Source organism: Molossus molossus, unplaced genomic scaffold (assembly GCF_014108415.1).
Source record: "Molossus molossus isolate mMolMol1 unplaced genomic scaffold, mMolMol1.p scaffold_m16_p_15, whole genome shotgun sequence".
In the NCBI taxonomy this organism is placed as follows: Eukaryota; Metazoa; Chordata; class Mammalia; order Chiroptera; family Molossidae; genus Molossus; species Molossus molossus.
The window spans coordinates 33,451,990-33,465,065 of record NW_023425350.1 but is presented as its reverse complement, the minus strand read 5'-3'; the positions used below and the strand labels follow the sequence as shown (position 1 = coordinate 33,465,065).

The 13,076-nt window shown below is 35.7% G+C and overlaps 1 protein-coding gene across 4 annotated transcripts in view; it reads right to left on the bottom strand.

The window, feature by feature from the left end:
- Positions 1-1,732: 1,732 nt before the first annotated feature.
- Positions 1,733-13,076, bottom strand: part of FOXN2 (forkhead box N2) — a 62,107-nt gene continuing 50,763 nt past the window's right edge. For 3 of the 4 annotated variants that reach the window (XM_036262870.1, XM_036262868.1, XM_036262869.1), the window contains exons 5-6: positions 3,788-3,856; positions 1,733-2,305 (exon numbers count right to left, since the gene is read on the bottom strand). In XM_036262870.1, the coding sequence (XP_036118763.1) occupies positions 1,782-2,305; positions 3,788-3,856 (593 nt within the window). In that variant the 3' untranslated portion in view covers positions 1,733-1,781. Of the gene's footprint in view, positions 2,306-2,674; positions 2,692-3,787; positions 3,857-13,076 lie in introns of those variants that run through there. The other variant, XM_036262871.1, reaches the window with a different exon arrangement.

Sequence of the window (13,076 nt, the reverse complement as noted above, 5' to 3'; positions counted from 1 at the left end):
CAGTTTTGCCCTAATAAAATTTAGAAGTTAAAATATTTGTCTCTTAAAAAAAAATCCAAGAAAATGCTTTATAGTCAGAAATAATTGAAAGTAACAAATCAAAATCATAAACTTATGTATGTATATCTACATATGAAATTATCAGAAAATGAAAACAAGATCATTGTCTATGAAACAGGATGCTGGAAAGCTGCTTGTGAAAAAATATATAAAGAATAAGTTTAATTTTATTAGTATCCCTTATACCTTCTGAATAATATAGTCAAACTATACAAATGATATGAAAAAATGTCTCATACAAGCAGATTTGTTCAAATACTTAAAATGCCTAAGTCAATGCACATTTGGAACTGTAATATATAATCTTTTAGCATGGATTAATGGCACATAATAGGTGTTATACTGCTTCCTCAAAGGGTATATTGTATAAGATTTAATTTTATATAAATTTTGAGATCCATGAAGGTATTTTGTCTCTATAGTTTTGTTACATCCTTCTTAATTTAACTGGCTATACATACAAATTTAATTCATACAAAGCCTAGACAGGAGTTTTTTCCTAAATGATCTACCTTTATTTATGATAACACAAGTAATAATATTCAAAATATTTGTACTAGATTACACTCCATTCCTACTACAAGATTCTCAGAATGGCCTGGCTGGTGTGGCTCACTGGTTGAGAATCAACCCATGCACCAGGAGGTTGCCGGTTTGATTCCTAGTCAGGGCACATGCCCGGGTTGTGGGCCCAATCCCCAGGGAGGGGCATGCAGGAAGAAGGTGGCCAATCAATGTTCTCTCTCACTGATGTTTCTATCTCTTTCTCTCCCTCTCCTTTCCTCTCCCTCTAAAATCAATAAAGAAAAAATATCAAAAAAGAAAAAGATTCTCAGAATGTAGTACATTTAACAAGCAAATGAAGATTCTCTTATTGCAAAAGTGTGTCAAAATGAGTGTTAACTCCATAACACACTCTATGGCTATATCCTCTCATTGGATAGTTCCTATTCAACAGAGATAGCTAGTGGCTAATATTTAAACAATGACTGCAAAGCACTCTGGGAAAGAATAATCCAGTAAATGCTATGCAGTACCTGGGAAGTAAAAACTTTTCAAATATTATATTATAAGAGGAATTGGAGTGTTCTTAGATGAAATTATACCACAAAATGGCCTTTTCTAAATCTTATAAATCTTTGCTGTACTGATCTCTGCCTATGTAACCAAAAGGAATTTTCTAGACATCTAGGGTCTTTTCCAATTTATATCCAACTTTGTCATGCTTCAACAACAAAAAAATTATGACAAAATAAAAATCCAAATCTTATCCTACGTGGATTGCATGTGTCAGGAGACGAGTATTTGAGAAAGACATCAACAAAATTTTCAGCTAAATCAGCAGTTAATTACGGTTTGAAACAGAAAATAGAGTTGCCAATTATTACATTTTGACATACTAATAGAATAAAAGATTTCTCCTACAAGTTTAAGACAGAAGCTTTGGATTTTCTAATATAAAAATTTCAAAATCTTGGAGACACATGGCAAAAATTATGCTTTTAGAACTTCACATCTTATTTATGGTTGGCATGATCCTAACAGCAAATATTTAATAAAAATTAAAAAACAAACAAAAATGTTTTAAAATAAACAAGCAATTAGTATCCCTCCCCCACCCTAAAACAAAAATAAGTCCATATGGCTTTGATATCCCTTGTAAAGAATTAAGTAAAAGAGTATTGCCACACTTTAAAATAATTTCACACTAATAGGTATTTCTATTTTTTCCGCTGCTTTTGATTTTGTGTCTTTGCAGTACTTATTAGGGAGCCAAGACATGTACGAATTCCAGCAAGGTGGAGCAGAGATCCAGCTGCCTCTTTGAGCTCCTCATCAATTTCTTGACATGACTGTTTTCGCATCTTTTTACCTGGCTGCCCCTTTGCAGAGGTATCTGCACAAGCCCGTGATGCAAAGCCACTGTCACCAAGAGGATCATCTTCGTAATCAACGTCTGTATCTTCTTCACTGTGAAAACCTTCACTGCCATCACTTCCCACATGACTACTCTTTGGGATAAATTCATATACCTCATCCACAGAAGACAGGGAAGACACACTAGACCTGGATGCACAACGCTGTGTTACCGTGCTATTTGCACTGTAATTGTGGTCTTCTTTTGGATCAATGCTGGTGGCTAAAGAATCACTCTCTTGTAGTCGCATAGCACTGGGATGATTAAATGCATTGCCATAATTCCTTTTTTTTTGCATTGCTGTTTTAAGAGAAAGAGGCTTCTCGCCTGTGGGAAATGAAATATCCAGTAGGTCCAATGCATATGATTGCAAAAACAGACCATTTAAAACAACTACGTATATCATTCCTGAATAGTAAGTGCTGTAGATTACGAATGTTTTTGTAGGTTATTATTATTTTTTGAACACTGACCATACCATTCTGTTAGTATTAATACATTTCAGAATTACTTAATTACAGGAAAAATATAATTATTTTGAACTGCTTCCACAGAATGCCTTAATATGTATGTCATCACTACTTTGAATATACCACTACAATGGTTTGCTAACCATTTCCTTGTTGATATTTGTAGGTTGTTCCCAATTTTTCACTACAAGTAACACAGCAATGAAAATCCTTCTAAATGCCTTTTCTCACACAAATATTTTTCTAGGAAAATACCAAAAAATGGAATTAGTAAGTAAAAGGATATACACATTTAAAGTTACAATTGGTATTTACAAATTGCCCTGAAAAATGGTTGTACCAATTTATATCCTACAGTGGATGACAATACTCAGTTCTCATATTTAACAGTTAATATTATAAATCATTTACATTTCTCATAATTCCATGAGCAAAAAAGTATCTCAATAATGTTTCATACTGCATTTCTTCGATTTCTAGAGAATTTGCATATCTTTTCAAATGCATGTTGTCCATATTCATTTCTTCCTGAGACTCACCTATTCATATATTTTGCTGGCTTTTCTGTTGAACTGGTTTCTTATTTCTTAGTTGTAGAATCCTTTTAAATACATATACTCAAAGTAATCCTTTCTTTTACATAGTAAAAAAATGTTCTCCCAGTGTTTTGGGCTTCTTTTCTTAAAGATATTTTTGTTGTTGTCAGAACTCTAAAATTTTGATGTTTAGTTAAATTTACCAATCTTTTCTTTCATGGATTTTGTACTTTGTACCTACCTTAAGGAAGACTTTTCCTGTTCCAAGTCTATGATTATACTTTCTTATTTTTACTTTTAAATTTGCAAGTTTAATTTCTATATATACCATTTATTTCTTCCTTTCTTGGTCAATGTAACATGATCTATCATAGCATTACCTCAATCTCTCAAATGCTCAATAAAGAAATGAAAATATAAACAGGAACTAAATTATTCAGATAAATACACAGCTGGAAAGAAAAATTTTGCTATAATATTTAAATATCTTATTCTAAATTATATACATATATATTTTAAATTCTCACCCAAGAATATTCTTCCATTGACTTTTCACATAGAGTGAGAGGGAGATAGGGAAAGAGAGAGGGAGAGAAACATAGAAACATCAGTGTGAGAGAAGACACATCAATTGGTTGCCTCTCACATGACCCTGACCAGGGCCTGGAATTAAGCCCGATACTTTGGTCCACGGGGCAATGCTCTAACTGCTAAGCCAAACCGGCCAGAGCTCTAAATTATATTTTAAAAGGCATTCACAAAAATGTATTAAAAAAAAAAAAAAAAAAAGCATAATTACTTACATTCTAAAATTCCTTGTTCTATAGAAGTATTTAAAAGCATCATTGCAGTGGCAGCATCAATATCAGATTCTGAAAAAGGAGAAAAGTGACAATGCTAATACTTTGTATTATAAGTATTTGCATGCACCCATAGGTAACCAATGTTAAGATTTTGGTGTATAGTCTTCTAATTAAAAAATTGGTAATGGAAGGAGACTTTAGGGTGGTGAACACACAATACAATATACAGATGATGTATTACAAAATCATGCACCTGAAACCTATATAATTTTATTAACCAGTGCCACCCCAATAAATTCAATACAATTTGGAAAAAAAGTATTAAACAAAATGAGGCACATATTTTGCAATCTGCTTTTGTTCACTTAAAATTATGAATAGTTTTGTGAACGGTATTGTATAAAGGAGGATTGAGAGGTACTAGAAATAATAAAAGTTCTCTTCTTTAATTATTTACAGTGAAAATAAAAACCTGAACTTCACTTCAATAAGGTTTGTTCTTAAACAGACTAAATTACCTAAGAATGTACATTAGGGCATTATTACTTTTTAATATTTTTACCTTTTTAGCATTTAAAATATATCCTTACCTATGCATATCTGCAGTTATAAATTACTGCATTAATTACATGCTAGTTATAAAAATAAAAATATATGTAATTGGTCAGTCTAGACTATGTAAATCTACAAAAGCTAAATGAATAATTATTGCTGGCACAAAAATATTAGTATAATTACGACTAAATGATGTCTTTAGTCACAATTATATATAATCCTATAAGTACTATAGATGTATATAATACTCAAGAGGTCAAACATAATTATAAATATTCCATAAGAAAAATGAGCTTTAAAAAACTGGTAAAACCAGCAGGTTCTATCCCAGATAAGATCATTTTGTTCTCATATCTATTTTTATACTTAAAGGTCCTTTCCATCTTAGTGATCTATTAGTCTGAATAATTATAATGGAATAAAAGTGAAGTGGTGGTATAACCTAAAATGTGAAAAAAAAGTTAGAAAATATTTAAAATCTTTACAGTATACAGGATAACTTTAAAATAACACCCAGACATGTAACTTCCCATTTCCATCTCAAAGTTGGAAAATTTTTATTATCCCAAAGTTATTATTTGAGATAATAAAGTAATAAAGATATTGACTTGTTTTTTTCCCCAACTTGACTGTAAATTCTGTAAAGGCAGGAAATGTTTGTTATTGACTTTAATAAACACGCTTAAGCAAATCAGAAGATGGTTGTTATGAGGGAGCACATATTAGAGCTCTTTTCCCTTAAATAAAATGTGATCTCATGAAACAGAGTCTCTACATGAATGTCTTTCCAACTAGACTGTCGGCTTCTTTAAAGTAGGAACCATATCTCATCTTCTGTCTTCCACAATGCCTGGGAACAACAGTAGATCCTTAATAAATGTGTAAAGAGTAAGTATGTTACATCTTTGCCCTCCTTTCTATAGATTAAGCTGATGAGTGTCACCAAATAACTAACATCGAGTACTTTCAATGGTCTTGGCATGTTTTTGATTTTTTAAATCCTCACCCGTGGATATTTTTCTATTTATCTTCAGACAGAGTGGGAAACAGAGAGAAACATCGACATGAGAGGGACACATCGACCAGGGCTGAGGACAAACCGCAACCAAGGTACGTGCCCTTGGCCAGAATAGAACCTGCAACTCCTCGGTCTGCGGGCCGACGCTCTACCACTGAGTCAAACCAGCCAGGGCTGGTCTTGGCATGTTTTAAGTATTATTAACTCATCTAATCCTCACAACTTTATGATATGGGTGTTACTAGTATTTCCATCTTAAAGATGAGAAAACCGGGACAGAGGAGTCTCTAGGAATGACAGAGGTAGAATTTGAACTTCAGTATTTTACCTCCAGAACCCAGGCCTTCAATTTTTACTCCATCATCATCCCTTAGTACTTAGTAAGGATCCATAATTAGAATAGGAATCCTGCAGAAAACTATAGAATATACTGGAAATTCTTTACTGTTATTCATTCAATAAACTGAGTGTCCTGTTATGAGCCTTACATCATTCCAGGCTGTGAGAATATAGCAGAAAACAAAACAGAAAAATCACTAATCTCTCAAAACACAAACACAGTATGCCAGAGAGTCATAAGCACTAGGGAGAAAAATTAAGAGGAAAGGGAGATACTGTAAATTTTAATATAGTGGTTAGGGAAGAGAAGAGGGTAATAGTTAAGATAAGACCCCAGAAAAGTCAGAGAATAAAGACATGTGGATATCTGAAGGAAAAGCAATTCAGGCAGAAAGAAATGAAAGTAAAAAAAAAAAAAAGGAATCAATAATTCCTGCATGCCATAGCCAAGAGGCTAGCTTTAAAACAAAGACCTTTCCTATTTCCTGTCTTTTAGAATGAGACCTGACTACAATTTTGATAGAGTTCAGTATTCTAACATGTTTTTGAAGACAAAAAGGTACAGCCGCTAGCCCATATTGTATCTCTGCGTGAATGGAAAAAAAGCAACTCTGACTCCAGGTGAATGCTTTCCTGCATCAAGGCACACAGTTTGAAGACTGGAGTGTGGGCTGGATTTCAGACCCCACTCATTCCTTAGCCAGGTGTCCTTAAGCAGGGCACAACTTGTATGACATCATGCCAAAGCAATAACAGAGATTTTCCTGCTCCATAAAATACTTTTTCTTTCAATAGAAAAAGGTCTCCCCTCCCCTCCTTTATTTTATCCTCACCCAAGGACATTCTTCCATTTTTTGTTCAGACAGACTGGGAGGAAGTGAGAAGAGAGAGAGAGAGAGAAACATCGACATGAAAAGGACACATCGAGTGGCTGCCACCCACATGACCAACCAGTGCTGGGGACAAACCGCGACCGAGGTATGCGCCCTTAGCAGGAACTGAACCTGGGTCTCTCTGGACCACAGGCCGACGCTCTAACCACTTAGCCAAACCAGCCAGGGCAGGTCTTCCTTATTTCTAATTTTAGATAGATAGATAGATAGATAGATAGATAGATAGATAGATAGATAGATAGATAGATAGATGATAGATAGATAGATGATAGATAGATAGATAGATAGATAGATAGATAGATAGATAGATAAGACAGATAGATAGAAAGGAGGTGGTGTTAAGGGAGCAAATCTAATACTAAAATTCATTATATAATGAAATGATTTCAGAAAATTCATAATCTTATAAACATGACATACAAAACCTTATTACAATTTAGTATATTTCTAACGACTTCTTATAGTAAACTTCCATCACAAGTCAAGGACTCACATTTCTGAACACTATACCTAAAACTAAAGAAAACTGATTAACAGGCTTATCCTGGCAATATAAGTAAACTGCATGAACATCATTTCTTCTCTTAGTTGTTGAATATTTAAAGTGGTAACAAAACGAGGTACTGCTTCTGTAACAGTAGAACAACAGACATATTCCTTACATACATTTATTTCTTGTAGAAAATTTATTATAGCCTAATTAATTTGAACTCTCCCCATAAAATTAACTTTATAGAACCAAAACTTTATTTACAAAAGAATTTTATCTACATCTGATTTGTTTGGTTTAGAACATTTGTAAGTATACTTCCCCATAATGCCTTGCCAATTAACTCTAACTCTGATTAAAAGTTTAATTTCACTGTTAAAATAAATATGTACTACAGAAATAACCCATAACACTTGGTAATCAAGAATACCTGATTATCAATGATTTGCCCAAGATACAATCTTGAACTTCTTGAAACAAAAACTCTCTGTGCAGGCTTTACAACAATTTCTTTTTAATCCTTACCCAAGGACATGTTTTTATTGATTTTTAGAGAGATAGAAAGGGGGAGAGAGAGATGTGGGAAAGAAACATTGATCAGTTGCCTCTCGTATGCAGTCCAACTGGGTATTGAACCTGCAACCTAAGTATGTGCCCTGACCAGGAATCGAACCCGCCACCTTTTTGGTGTATGGGACAATGCTCCAACCAACTAAACCACCTGGCCAAAGCTACAACAATTTTTATTTATAGTGCCCAATCTGACTTGGTATTAAAATTAAACTGGAGACGTATTTGTTTATTGTCAGAATGAAAAACACCTCATACTGTTATTTTTTTCATTGATAAGTACTTACACTATTTTAAAGGTGGTTGTATATAAAACTGCCCTGGCCGGTTTGGCTCAGCGGTTAGAGCGTCAACCTGCGGTCCTGAAAGACCCGGGTTCGGTTCCCGCTAAGGGCGTGTACCTCGGTTGCAGTTTGTCCCAGGCCCTGGTTGGTTGTGCGGGTGGCAGCCACTCAATGTGTTCCTTTCACATCGCTGTTTCTCTCTCTCTCTCTTCCTCTCTCTCCCTCCCACTCTATCTGAACAAAAAATGGAAAAATGTCCTCGGGTGAGGATAAAAAATAAATAAATAAATAAAACACATACTATTAGCTACATTATCTAACATATCCAGTTCATGAAGAACAAAATTTTTGTTTTTATAAAGTCTTTTGTATATTTTTTTCTGACAGTACTCAAATAAATAATTCATTCCAGCTGAAAGTTATTTGTCATTAGAACCACAAGAGTAATCCAAATAGTGATTTAAAAAAACAACTTAGTTCAAAGTCATATTATTTCCCTTTTTAGCCTTCATAGTTCTGATTGGCGTTCAAAACATGCTACTGATTTAATGACTGGTTCAGATAAATTTTTGTCAGTAGTATTAACTTGAACATTTCCTTAGCCTTATGCTGGGAAATTATTAATAGTTGAAAAAAATTTAAAAGGCACCAGTTTTAGCCATGTGAAATTGAGGATTATAGGACAAATTAACAAGTTTCTATTATCTGATTCTCAGTCCATTTGCTTAAGAAATAATATGAGAACAGTAGAGGCAGAATTTAAATGGGCATAAGCTCAGCAATAAGTATAAGAGGATTTATTGCCTCCATCAAAACTAACATACACATTTACAGAGCATCCAAATGGAGATGATGTCTCTTGTGATTCTTTAAAGATTCTTTAGGAGAGCAATTTCAATAAATTACCAACACTTTAAGCTGCCTGGACCATAGCTTTACTTTCATTTCAATGAAGATACAAATTATGCTACTTTGCAACCTTAAATTTGAATTTAGATTTGCACTTAGCCTCTAACATTATCATTAACTATCTAAATTTTCTATCTGCTATAGTATACTAGTGCTTATGTATAAATACTAAAATCTGCTAACTGGATTTCCATTTTTGTCTGCTTTGTTGTTCACTGATGTATCCTTGGTAGCCTAGAATAGTGTCATACATACAAGTGTGCTTACTACATACTTTAAATAGGTGAATTTACTACAAATGTACAGCACACCAAACACTGACTAAAAAAGGTTTTGTTTTACTGTCTTAGTATGAGATGTGCCTCCTGCTACCAATATTCTAATACTTTAACAAAGATACTAGCACATAAAATTAGTCATTTTAAGGTGAACAAGAGAGACAACTAAACTTTAAAATTTTATTTTTATATGTTTTTATTAATTTTAGAGAGAGAAAGAGGAAGGGAGGGAGAGAGAGAAACGTCAGTCAGCTGCCTCCTGCATGCCCCCTATTGGGGATCAAGCCTGCACCCCAAGCATGTGCCCTAACTTGGAATCCGGAATCAAACTGGTGACCTCCTGGTGCATGGGAGAACAGTCAACCAACTGAGCCACATCAGCCAGGGCAAGACAGCTATACTTTAAACAAACTGCTGTACCCATTTTGGCTGATACTGGTTTCTGAAGTTCCTAAGCCTATCTTCGGTTACTCTCTTAAGTGTCTAAATGTAGCTTTAATATAATGTTTAGAACGATGTTTCCATTAAGTGATAGATGAATCTAATACTGGATTCTAACATTTGAGCCCATAAATGGCACCTAAGTAATCTTTACAAAAGTGATGTCACTTCATTCTTTAAAGCCCTTCAGCAGTTCCTCCAATGTCTCATACCTGGTAGGAGTGCAGGCTCTGAAATCAGAGTTCCTTCTATACCACTTACTAGTTATGTGACCTTGAGAAAATTACTTAATTTCTCCAAACTTTAGTTTCCTTATTTGTAAAAGAGAGTAACAATAAGTATTAAATGAGAATGCATGCAAAGCAACATAGTAAGGAATTTGATGCTAACTAATGTTATACTTACAGGAAAAAGTTCAAACTCATGTTAACTAAGTTCTCCTTGATTTGGCTAATGCCTGCTTAAACTTCTACTTCATCTGTTTGGTTCATGCTAAATGATCACATCTGCAGTCACCAGACCAAGGCTACGTGGTCCTCTTCTACATTTCTAGGCTTCAGTCTTACTCATCAACCTTTAGTTCTTAGCAACTGCATTCTACCAAACCTCTACCCAAGGTTAAGTATTCCCCAAACTCTTCAGCCCAGCTCAACCATCACTCCTTCAACTCTAAGAAGCCTTCCCTGACTTACCTCTAAGCTTAATTTGCCATTCACTTTCTTTTCCCCCAGTGTACTCTACACAATTCTAGCCAACCTTCTTCAATTAAACTGTATGTTTTCTGAGATCAGGACCTGGGACTCCTTCATCTCTGTATATCCTAAAGTGCCTGGCACTATGTAAGACCTCAACAATTAGCCCAGACGGCTTCACTGGGGAGTTCTACCAAACATTCAAAGAAGAACTAACACCCACTCTTCTCAAACTATTCCAAAAAATTCAAGAAGGAAGACTTCCAAATTTTTTTTATAAAGCCATCATAATTCTAATTCCAAAACCAGAAAAAGACATTACAAAGAAAGAAAACTACAGGCCAATATCCCTGATGAACATAGATGCCAAAATCCTTAACAAAATATTAACAAATTTAATCCAGCAATACAGTAAAGAAATTATTCATCATGACCAAATGGAATTCATCCCAGGGATGCAAGGCCGGTATAATATTCGCAAAGCAATAAATGTGACATACCATATAAACAAAATAAAAGATAAAAACCATATGATCATATCAATAGACGCTGAAAAAGCATTTGACAAAATCCAGCACTCATTTCTGATAAAAACGCTCAGCAATGTAGGAATAGAGGGATCATATCTCGACATAATAAAAGCCATATATGAAAGACCTACAGCCAACATCATACTCGATGGGCAAAAACTAAACGCATTTCCCTTAAGAACAGGAAGAAGACAGAGATGCCCACTTTCACCACTCTTATTAACATAGTATTGAAAGGCTTAGCTACAGCAATTAGACATAATAAAAAAATAAAACAAATCCAAATTGAAACTGTCGTTATTTGCAAAAGACATATTGTACACAGAAAACCCTGAAGACTCCATCAAAAATCTACTAGATTTAATAAACAAATATGGCATGGTAGCAGGATACAAAATTAACATATCAAGAAATAAATGGCATTCTTATACACCAATAATGAACTCACAGAAAGTGAAACTAAAAAAAAAAAAAAAAACAATCCCGTTTACCATTGCAGGGAAAAAATTAAGATACCTAGGAATAAACTTAACCAAAGAAGTAAAGGATCTATTTGCAGAAAACTATAGGACATTGAAAACAGAAACAGAGGAAGATATAAAAAAGTGGAAGCAGACTCCGGTCAAGATGGCAGTGTAGGTAAATGCAGTATGGCATCCTCCCACAACCACATCAAAGTTACAACTAAACGACAGAACAACCATCATTCAAAACTGCCTGAAATAGAGCTGAATGGAAGTCCTACAACTACGGAATTAAAGAAGCAGCCACATCGAGACTGATAGAAGGGGCAGAGGCGGACAGGCTGGTCCCACACATGTGTGCTGGATACAAATCAGGAGGACACCTCAGCTGGGAAGGTCCTCCCTGAGGACTGAGGGGTCCCCGGCCCACACCATGTGCCCCACTCAGGGTTCCAGTGCCAGGAAGAGAAGTCCCCATAACTTCTGGCTGGAAAAACAAGCAGGAACTGAGGCTCAGGGAGGCTGAGGTGGCTGGAGCCCCAGGCAGGTCCTCTTAAAGGGCCCGCGCACAGACTTACTCAGACTCTCTCTCTCTAAACTTGGAGGGGAGGCAGCTCGAGGGGTGCCAGAGACATACAGGGAAGAACTGAGCTGTTTGGCACTGAAGCAAGGGCTGGAGAGGGGGCTTTCTCCAGGACAGATGTGCTGTCAGATGCCTTTGTTCCTTTGGTGAGCCCATCCCTGGGGCAGCAGACAGGCGCCATATCTGGGACTCCAGCAACCTGGCTCTAACTGGTTGCCCTGCCCTGGTGATTCCCTGAGGCCCCGCCCCACCCAGCTTTCAGGCCCACCCAAGCTGTTGCCACTTGCTTAACCATAGGATTGGCCTGTCTTAGATCCTGCTTCAGGTTTTTCCTAAATCATTTCAAATAAGCAGCATCTGGTCTCAGAGATCCCCATACCTCTCATTAAGTAATAAACAGAAACAAACACAGGGAGGCAGCCAAAATGAGGAGACAAAGAAACAGGTCTCAAATGAAAGAATAGAAAAAATCCCCAGGAAAAGAACTAAGCGAAATGGAGATAAGCAACCTAACAGATGCTGAGTTCAAAACACTGTTTATAAGGATGCTCAATGAACTTAGTGAGAACCTCACTGAACTTAGTGAGGGCCTCAAGATAATAAAAAAGGACCAGTCAGAAATGAAGGATGCACTAACTGAAATAAAGAATAATTTACATAGATTCAATAGTAGAGTACGTAAATCCAAAAAGCAAACCATTGATTTGGAATATAAGGAAGCAAAAAATGTCCAATCAGAACAGCAAAAAGAAAAAAGAATTCAAAAACAATGAAGATAGTGTAAGAAGCCTCTGGGACAACTTCAAGCATGCCAACAATCACATGATGGGGGTGTCAGAAGGAGAAGAGAGAGAACAAGAAATCGAAAACCTATTTGAAACAATAATGGCAGAAAACTTCCCTAACTTGGTGAAGGAAACAGACATACAAGTCCAGGAAGCACAGAGAGTCCCAAACAAGATGAACCCCAAGAGGCCCACACCAAGACACATCATCATCAAAATGCAAAAGGTTCAAGACAAAGAGAGAATCTTAAAAGCAGCAAGAGAAAAGCAGTTAGTTACCTACAAGGGAGCTCCCATAAGACCGTCAGCTGATTTCTCAAACAACTTTGCAGGCCAGAAGGGAGTGGCAAGAAATATTCAGAGTGATGAAAAGCAAGAGCCTACAACCAAGATTACTCTATCCTGCAAAGCTGTCATTTAGATCGATAGCCATATAAAGAGTTTCCCAGAAAAGAAAA